This window comes from Ziziphus jujuba, chromosome 2, assembly GCF_031755915.1.
Source record: "Ziziphus jujuba cultivar Dongzao chromosome 2, ASM3175591v1".
Taxonomy (NCBI): domain Eukaryota; kingdom Viridiplantae; phylum Streptophyta; class Magnoliopsida; order Rosales; family Rhamnaceae; genus Ziziphus; species Ziziphus jujuba.
Genome location: NC_083380.1, coordinates 26805536 through 26816591, shown reverse-complemented (window position 1 = coordinate 26816591; position 11056 = coordinate 26805536). Strand labels below are relative to the sequence as shown.

At 26.9% G+C, this 11056-nt stretch overlaps 1 protein-coding gene across 1 annotated transcript; it reads left to right on the top strand.

Annotated features, from left to right (window-relative positions):
• Positions 1-9449: 9449 nt before the first annotated feature.
• On the top strand, positions 9450-10309 carry LOC107410138 (mini zinc finger protein 1). The gene has a single exon (XM_016017545.4). The coding sequence runs from the start codon at positions 9705-9707 to the stop codon at positions 9978-9980; it is 276 nt and encodes a 91-aa protein (XP_015873031.1). The 5' UTR covers positions 9450-9704; the 3' UTR covers positions 9981-10309.
• Positions 10310-11056: the final 747 nt, after the last annotated feature.

Below are 11056 nucleotides of genomic sequence, written 5' to 3'. Positions count from 1 at the left end.
ATTCGTGAGTGCATAAATTTATGTGTTATTCCTGTTTTATTAGTACCTAAAAAAAATGTTGGGTTCAAATGGGACAAAGCACAAGAGAAGTCTTTCAATTTGTTGAAAGAAAAATTATCTAATGCACCTTTATTAGGATTGACGAATTTTGATAAAATTTTTGAAATTGAATGTGATGCTTTGGGTGTAGGCATTGGAGCTATCTTAATATAAGAAAGAAGACCCATAGCATAACTTCTGGAGCTATCTTAATATAAGAAGGAAGACCCATAGCATACTTTAGTGAGAAGTTAAATGGAGCGGCATTGAAGTACTCGATATATGATAAAGAGATGTATGCGTTAGTGAGGGCTTTGGAGACGTGACAGCATTATTTAATGCCAAAAGAGTTTATGATCCACACGAATCATGAATCATTGAAGCACATCAAAGGCCAAGGGAAGCTTAACCAACGGCATGATAACTGGATTGAGTTCATCGAGACTTTTCCTTATGTCATCCGCTAAAAGAAAGGTAAGGAAAATATGGTTGTCGATGCATTATTCCAAATGTATGTATTATTTTCTACCTTAGATGCTAGATTGCTTGGATTTGAACAATTGAAAGAACTTTATGAGCATGATAGTGACTTTGGAGAAATATTTAGAAACTTTACAAAACATTATTTTAATAAATTTTACATTTTTAAGGGATATATGTTTAGGGAAAATCAATTTTGCATGCTTAATTGTAGCATTAAGGAATTGTTAGTGAGGGAAGATCATGGCGGTGGTTTAATGGGTCATTTTGGTTTCTTAAAAACTTTATCCTTACTGTAATAGCACTTTTATTGGCCTAATATGAAGAGAGATGTGAAAGAATTAGTGAAAGATGCTTGAAATGCCAAAAATCTAAATCTAGGTTGAAACCAAACGGTTTGTATCTCCCATTACCGATTCCATCTATTCCTTAGGTGGATTTGTCTATGGATTTTGTTCTTGATTTACTTAGATCTAAAATAGGTAAGGATTCAATTTTTATTGTTGCGGATAGATTTTCAAAAATGGCACATTTTATTGCATGTAATAAAACTGATAATGCATCTAATATTGCTAATTTATTCTTTAAGGAAATTGTGAGGTTGCATGGTATGCCTAAAACTATTGTTCCGGATAGAGATGCTAAGTTCTTAAGTTATTTTTAGAAAATTTTGTGGGCTAAATATATACCATTTGAATTTGCTTATAATAGATCTTTGCATTCAGCTACTAAATATATACCATTTGAGATTGTTTATGGTTTTAATCTTTTGATTCCATTAGATTTAACACATTTACCTTTAAGTGAACGTGCTAATCTAGATGGAAAGCAAAAAGCTGATTTTGTGAACCAGATTCATGAAAAGACAAAAACAAATATTAAGAGAAGGACCGAGTAATATGCAAGGAATGCTTACCAAGGCTGGATTAAAGTTGTCTTTGAACCTGGAGATTAGATATGGTTTTATTTAAGAAAGGAGAGGTTTCTCGAACAAAGAAATCGAAGCTTATGCCGCTAAGGGATGGACCTATTCAAGTTTTGGAAAGGATTAATGAAAACGCTTACAAGCTTGACTTACCAAGTGAGTATAATGTTAGTGCTACGATCAATGTTGGTGCTATGATCAATGTTGCTGATTTATCTCCTTTTTCTGCAGGTGATGATTTTGATTTAAGAACAAATCCTTTTCAAAAGGAGGGAACTGATGAGAATCTACCTGTACCTGTACAACAGACAACCCGCTGAGGTGCTGATCCGATACAGTTGAAAATCGGACCAATCACTAGGACAAAAGCCAAGAGATTTAAGGGCAACCTGGGTTGTTTCATACAAGGGGTTATCAATTCTCAAAGGGGCATGTCAATACCCGAAGATTCAAAGCATGTTTTAAGCATTCAAGTGGTGGAGGCCGATATAGATCCAGGTAATTGTTTTATTGTGTTTGTGGACTCCGAGCAGCAAAGAATGGGTTCAACACTTCTTGAACTCAATTGATATCACTAAGAGATCATGGAATCAAGTCAAGATAGAAGCAAAAGCAATCAAAGAGGCCATTTGCGCATGGAGGATATTTTCAGCCAAAAATGCACCTTTTGCCACTTGGATTGACATATCTTGATGATTAAGCTCTTTCTCTTTGTTCTAATCAAGGACAATGTATGGGAATCATAATTAATCCGATTTGGTATCCTACATGGCATATTGAAGCTGATTTAGAGCCTTTACAAGCTGGAAATTGGTCAAAGTTAGCTTAGTTGTCAAACAAGTCAACTAGTTTCCTAATTTGAGTTTGACTTTTTGCTTTAGGAAATTATCTTTTATTTTGGTTTTTATTTGCTTATTTACTGGATAAATTAACTTAGCAAAGTTAGAATTTTATTATTTGATTGTAAATTAATTAATTCCTAATTCAAAATAAAGGAATTAATTACTACAAGTCAGTTTAGGAAAGAAAAGTGAAATTCGGCCAAGCATAGTTTCCTATTCTCAATGGCCGATTTTGACCTTATTGTTTAGGGTTTTATTTTGTTGATTCAAACATATTTAAAGGCTTATTTTTCAATGAGAAAACAACTTACATATTCATACAGAAAAATATTTGTGAGAAAGAATTATTTTTGTTCTCTTTGGACACCTAAAATATTTAATAGAAATCAAGTGTTTTAGTTGGACTTATCAATAGGATATCCATCACTTATTGTGGCATCTTCATCATATACTAAGGTTTCTAATCACAAGTTGATTAGGGGTTAAGATTGTCATTAAAATCTGAACTTAATTATGATCCAGGCTAACATAATACGGGTTTAGAAGCAAGTCGATCTAAGTTCATATCAGTCACAAATGTATCTATATGTATATGCAAAACTAATTTCGAAGATACTTCCTTTTAATCCTAAGAGACAAATTGATTTAAACACTTTAAATTGGACCCATATACTCTCATGGTAATTTAATTGATCATCCTTGTGGGTTCATTTTCCCATATTAAATTTTTATTTTAAAATTTTAAAAGAAAAAAACTAAAAGATCAACAAGCAAATTCAAGTAGCTCGAAGATAAATAAAAATAAGATTATTGAATAATTTGGACATCCTAATCATCCCAAATTAGACTAGAGCAAATTGATCATGACACAAACCCATAAATAGTATCAGTGTTTGGGCTTGTTTTAACAGTATTGAGTCCATAACATGTCAATACGATAAGATATGTTAGTTAATGAGTTATCAATAGTAAACACGATAACAAATTGTTAACATGTCAAGATTATTTAATATTATTTTCGCAGGCAATATTTTAATTTATCTATTTAATATCTAATTTTGTAATTATAAATATTGTATTATTATGTTTTTAACTACTATATTATAAATTAAATATTTTTTTTTGTATTGGTTATTTTGATTTTAATATTTTTATATAATTATTTTTATTTTTTAAAAAATAAATTTTATAATTGAACCTAGCGGTTTATCGTTATTTATAGATTACATGATAATTTTATGAATAACTTTGGACTTGTATATTTCAACATAAAAACTTAAAGGGTGTATTTAAATAAAAAAATTTTGACACACACATCATAAGACATGAAACAAACACCACACAATAATAAGATACGTTACCATAGGGGATAAACTAACATATATATGGCAGTTTGGATTATATAATTTTTTATTCTAAACTTCATTCTATTTTGGGTCCAATCACACTTTTTTTTTTCTAGTTTTCAGTTACTTTAAATATTTAAATCCTAAAAAACCGAAATCTTATTCTTTTATATATTTTGCTTCAAGAAGTGTGCTTGTTTTGACCTTTTTTATTTGTTTATCTAAAAACAATTTAGAGAAAAATAAAAATAAAAAGTGAACCTCTAACCCTTCATTTTTTGCTAAATATTTATAAATATTCTAATTAGTTAAATCACAGCAAAACAAAAAGTACTGTACAAATCAAGTATCTTCTTATTCTCCTTATTATCTATATAAAATATATAAGAGAATAAGTGTATGCGCCACATGTTAGCATATTTGTTTTCTAAATTCCCTTAAAAAGTACTTTTTTGTATTTTTATTTTATTTATTATTCATTATCTTATCTTTTATGGACATAACCAAATATATATAAAATTAATCTTTGATATAAATATCCATAACTATCAAACAATTGATAAAATTACATATGGTAATAATTTTGAAATAAATTGAAAATAAATAAAATATTTGATTGTATCTTATATATACCAAATATATATTTATGGCCTAATTAGTATACATATATACTACAACGCAATTATACATATATATGGCCTAATATATGTATATATATATATATATTATAACGCAATTATATATATGGCCTAATATTTATTATAACGAAATGATAGCCTAAATATATACATTTATATAATATATAAAAGTAAAAAAGTCAGCAAAAATTTTTGCCACGTGTGATCCTCATGTTCATTCTGTTCTTTCCAAAAACATTAAAAAAATTAAAATTCAAAAATAAAATTACCCTAAAAATTCTACAATCTTAAAATCACTACCATATATTTCCTTATATTCATTTTCTTTCATTCCAAAGACATTATAAATAATTAAAATCCAAAAATAAAATTGTTTAAAAAAATTCACAATCTTAATAAAACTTGAAAGAAATAATTTGATCTTGATTTTTTGAAAATTTCCATAATGTATGGACATTATCAAGATTTGGCTATAAATTCCTTTGTAATAACATGTACAACGGTTTTAACATAATTTATATAAACAATATTTTTAAAAATAATTTATATAAATAATATTTTCAAAAAATAAAAATTATACAATCTTCGTAAAATTTGGAATAAAAAATTTGATCTTAATTTTTGAAAATTTACATGATATGTGGGTATGAAGATTTTATTTTTGGTGTTGGAATAAAACTTGGCAAGAGAAATTTTTTTCTCTCCTTATTTGATTACTTTTTGAATTTTTTAAAGATTAGGTAAAAAAAATATTTTTTTATTATTAAAGATATTTCACACAAAAACTCTATACATTAATACATATTTATATTTAGATATGCAATAAATGAAATATTATTATAAAATAATAAGATTAATATATGGTAATTACTAATAAAATTGATCTCTTTATCAGAAATTTAAAATGAATTATGAATTCTTCTCAATAATTTCCAAAAAGTACTCAAAATGTACTTATATATATATATATATATATATATATATGTACACATATGACAACATTTAATTAATATGGATTAATATAAAATCAATTTTATATAAAAGGTGGATTTTGTATTTAAAAGTATAAATGAATACTTACAATGTAATAAAAATTTTATAAGACTAATAACCATTAATTTGATTTGTAATAATGACTGAGTTGATTTTTGTTATCTTATTCAATCTCGAATATTAATTGCTATCCCGTGCTATTTTTATTTTATTAACAAGAATGATAATATTATTAAATAATTATTCTACTATTTAATTATTTTTTTATAATTATATTATTATATTCTTAAGTATAAAAAATGAATAAATTCGATCTGGAATGATAATTATTAAATCTAAATTTAAATTGAAAAATTAATAGTTATCTATAATTTTAATATTTAATATTCAATATTAAATTATCTAATATCTAATATTTAATATAAAAAAATTAAAAAAATTTCAAGAATATGTCAAGGCATGATTTTTATTAATCATAAATATACATATTTATATAGGGTTTGACTAATATTTACAGGATAAAATATTCTATATATGGTATAAATAATTGCAAGTAAAAACTCTGAGTTATAAAATTTAATAAAAATAATTATTTTATCAAAAATATTTTAAAATATATATAAAAGGAAAGATCCCTTAAATTAAAAATATATATATATATATATATTAGATAATGGAAGAGATATAGAGGATTCTATTATTTCATTTAAATTGATTTATTTATCTAATCAAATTAAATATAAGGATTCAATATAGGAAAATTAATTATTTACAAAGAATCAAAAAATATATTTGAGTTTTAATTTTAATCCCATAGATGGAAAATATTATATAAATATATTTGAATTTGAATTAAATCATATAAATACATTTAGATTTGAATTTGAATTTCATAGATGAAAAAAATTAAATAGGTAAACACTTTTTAATTGAATTCTATAAATAATTTATCTTATAAGGTAAAGATATATTTATAGGATAAATAATAATAATAATAAATAATTAAATTACATTATGAGTTATATAAGTAATTTAAATTTAAATTTTATAGATGGAAAAATTAAATAGAAAAATTTCATGGAAAAAATTATATAAAAAAATTATATAGATAATTTTTGAATTTAAATTTTATAATTAAAAAAAATTAAATATATTTATTAACAATAAAATTTTTTAAATATATTTAATTATTATAAATTATATTTAACATCATGGTACATAGCACGAGAAAAGCACGTGGATGAGTCTAGTAAATCAAGAAGCAAATCAAGTATTAGTATTATTATTATAATATACCGGAGTTAAGAAAAATTTCTGGATGTGTCGCTTATGGTGTCCCCTCTAACCAAAAAAATGAAAAAATAATAGCTCAATGGGTCCACCACTGAAGTTAAAAGTTTGTTAATTGTAGCACTGCCAAACAGTGATAAATGAATATAGTATTTAACAGGAAAGGTGGGCGTAGGAATATTTGAGGTTCACAAACTAATTTCTTTAGAGTTCAGCAATTGTAAGGATTAAATTAATAATTGATTAATTATTTCAGAAAGAAAACAACCTCAGTCATTTTTAGCCAATTTTAAGGTTTAAAATTAAATTCAATGTATGTGATGCATGAATATGCTACCATGTATTCCACCGATTTGAAAGAAATGTTCTTTTGGTCGATATATTTTTTTTAATTATTTAACAAAGTTATTTAAGAATCCTACCTCGCTAACTATTTATTAATTTTCCAAAAAACCAACCAATCAACCAACACATGTACATTTCTCCATCAACTTCTGTACAACAGTATATATCGAATGATTATATTCGGAACGAAATAACTTTAGTTGACTTATCTCAATATTTTAGTTTTTAATAAAAATTGCAGCAACATTAACTGGTCATACCAAGTCCTTCCTAAATATTTTATATATATATATATATATATATATATATATATATATATATATATATATACGCACACACTTAATTACATTTATATAAATCTAATTAATTATAAAAAAGCTTGTGACCATTTGCTTTGGCTTAAAAATCATAATTAAATTTTTCTAACCAAAATTATATTTACATTATATGATGTAATCTTTAATTGAAAAAGGAAATATACATACTAAATCTATTTTCTGAAATTTAAAATTTTTAAAATAAATAGTAGGGCAAAGTCTAATTAATGATCATATATAGGATTCTGGATTTGAATGTAATACACAAGCTTAAGTTCAAATCCTGATGCATGAGCTTTTGAAGTATATGGTGCTTTGACAAAATCTATAAACCTATATATTTGGCGATATTATCGATAGGTTGTGATCAACACCTATTATTTAGATGTAATAACATCACAGTAGTGGTCTTACCTTATTCAAAAAGAATATGACCATCTAATTTATATATATTCACTTCGTATTCGAATTTTTTAATATCTATATACCCTATGTATATTATTCCTATATTCTTATGATATTGTACGATCTAAAATAATGATGATTGGAAAGGACTAATATTGAATTATTTTCTCTTTTTTTTTTTTTTGAAAAGAAGAGGGAAGGAATTATATATATATATATATATATATATATCTTCGATCAAAGACAAATTATTTGCACGTTTCTGATTGACAACCACATCTGTCTTTGTCCCTCATCACTTTTAGAAGGTGGCAAAGATGCACATGTTACCCGCCCCATTGTGTATTTGTCCCTTCCTTTGTTGCTCACTTTGTTATGGTGGAGCTTCCTCTTGCCTTGACTGTGCATCTACTTCTCATAATGCTTTGATTGAAGAACTCCACATCAAAAGCATTCCAACTCTTTTGCATGAAAATATGCTGCGCTCTTCTTTAGTTTCCATAATTTTTCATGCAACTTATTTATTCTCTCTCTCTCTCTCTCTCTCTCTCTCTCTGTGTACATATATATATATATATATATTGCATATTATCTATCTATCTTTCTCATCAAGAACCCCCACCGTTGCTAATTTCTCACCCATCGGATTACACTATGTATACTCTTTGAACTCCTTTCTCTTCATTGAAAATTTTATAAAAGAAACTTTCCCCTCTCTTGAAAAATGGATAGAAAACCTCTGTCTAATATCTAACCACATCTACCTATTAATCTTAATTTTATTACCAAGGCAATCAAAATTTATAATAACTTGTCTTATTAAAGACAATACGATAATAAATTAAATTATTATTTTCTCAAATAATTATCTGAATTTAAATTTTTGTTTTCTCCATATGAATATGTAAATAATTAATTAATTTATGGTACAGTCCTTAAATAAAAATAAAATTATTGGAAGAAAGCATATCATTGATGTTGAAATATGAAACTTATCATTGTCTTTGATGTGATGCAAAGAAAGACGATTGCAAAGGGGGTCGTTCATTCATAGAGAGGGTTGAGGGCAATGGTCTTAATTATTAGAATCTTAGGTAATTAGACAAAAGTAGTTGTTGCCACAGTTTTATGGACCACAGCAACTTGCCTTTAAGTATCAACTTGGACCCACAAAGGAAAAGAAAAAAAAAATACGAAATTCCAGCTTATAAGTTGGTCTTTGTCATTGCTTTTGCTTAATTAATTGATTAAATTTTAGTTGTCATTAAGTTCTGTACACTTTCTTCATAGTAAAGGTTTTTTTTTTATAATTTTTAAATTTTAAAGTGGATTTTCAAATTATAAACTTTAATGGAAGAAAATAATAACCTTAGCACTAAACTATCCAACAAGAACTCTTCGTAAAGTTTATAGTGGGTTAACTGCGCGGAATTGCAATTCTTGTTCTTGTTTAAACGTCTTGCAAGGGACAGTTGAGATATCATTTCCCAAGATTGGTTTATGTTTTTATGTGAGGACAAGGATTTTCTCCTTTCAGTTCCATTAATATTGTTGAAGGAAATTTATCATCCCCTTATCACGTACTTCCACGTTACAATATGGAGGAAAACTTTAATTTATATAAATATAAATATATATATATATATATACACACACACACACTGGCTATTTTTGTAACCTACTTTTCTTCTACCTTTTTCAGAAAGGATAATGAAGGTGCTGGCTCATTTATAGTGAGGTGGTTGATTTTCATTGGTGGACAAGATTAATTTGGTATTAGTCTTTGCCTTCTTGTTGAAAAGAAGAAAAAAAAATGGTAAAATAGTCTGCTCAGAGACGGTACTTTTCTATCTTCTAGCGTATGCCACTCAGCTATATATAAATATACCATTCTAGGGTTAGGGTTAGGCACCAACCAATACAAAGCTAGCCTTTTTTCCCTCTTATGCTTTTTCTTTTTGAGTTTGGAAGATAGAATTGCTCATAAAAGGAAACTCCATCTTTGGAGCTTCCATTAACAGCATACACAAGATCAATCAATCAAACTATCTAGGTTTTTTTTCCCTCATTTTTTTAATTGAAGCATGAAGAAACGCCAAGTTATAGTGAAAAAAGATGGGTCAGGAAGAAGCTCAAGTACTTCATCATCAATGGTGAGAAGTGTGAGATATGGAGAGTGCCAAAAGAATCATGCTGCAAGTATGGGAGGGTACGCTGTGGATGGATGTAGAGAATTCATGGCCAGCGGAGAGGAAGGGACTACACAGGCCTTAACTTGCGCCGCTTGTGGTTGTCACCGCAATTTCCATAGAAGGGAAGTGGAGACTGAGGTCGTCTGTGAGTATTCTCCACCCAATTGAATTGCTTTCTCATATTATTCCCCCCATTTTAAATAGTTTACCTAGAAAAAGTGTGAATAGAGGTCAGCTCTGTGTGGGAAAAAGAAAAAAAAAAAAATTAGATTGATTGTGGTTTCCATTCAGAAATTGCTCGTTGTAAATCTTCATTGTCAAGTACACATACCAACTTTTGGTATAGATAAAAAAAAATATCAAGATCTCCGTTGTTGTGTTTCTTGAGAGATATTAATGGGCTAAAAATCAATATATGGGTCTTCAAGTCTTTGAATTTTCTGTAAGAAGGTGAATAAAAAACTAATTTCAGTTCTATATATGCTGTCTTTTGATTATCCTTCTTTGTTCATCATTTGAGCTAAATTAACTTCTTATATATAGATATATATATATATATATATATATATACTTGATCAAACTAATTAAGATGAATTGAATGAGGAAAATCAATATTGAGCATACAGAATTTATGAGAAAAACATATTTGATGAATTGCATATATAATTGACAAGTAGTCAATGTATTGATCTTTAGCAAACCAAAAGTTGATTATAACTAATTACGGTAAATATGGACACTAAATTAAACAGAAGAAGCTCAATTCATAATATATATATATATATATATATATATATATATGGTGGAAGCGAGAAGAGAAATTCTAGCTTCTACTAATTCTCTTCTTGACTAAAGCTAAAAATGTTTAGCTAAGTACTGATTTGTTAACATGATTTTGCTGATTATGTGGCTAACTAATATAATTGATCACAGGGGTTGAATGTAGATTGATAGAAGATGAAAATTTATATAGTTTGTATGTATATATGTTATATATGTATGAATGGTAGTCCCAATATAAACTAACAAATTTGCTAGCTAATTAATCTTCAACTAGATCAATTTGATAAGTTTTTCAAAACATATTCCAAAGCAAAATGTGCAGAGACAAAGAGGAGTGGGAAAGTAGGACAATTTAGTAACGAAGATTAGCTGTTGCGTTTGTTTGAGATAATTGAGTTCAAAAGTTGTGTGGGAAGACAAAATTGGGAAACGTAATGTTTTTAGGCCAGAAAACATGTTAG

Bases quoted from the DNA above. Each gene is read 5' to 3' on its own strand.
- LOC107410138 (XM_016017545.4), top strand. From the start codon at position 9,705: ATGAAGAAACGCCAAGTTATAGTGAAAAAAGATGGGTCAGGAAGAAGC.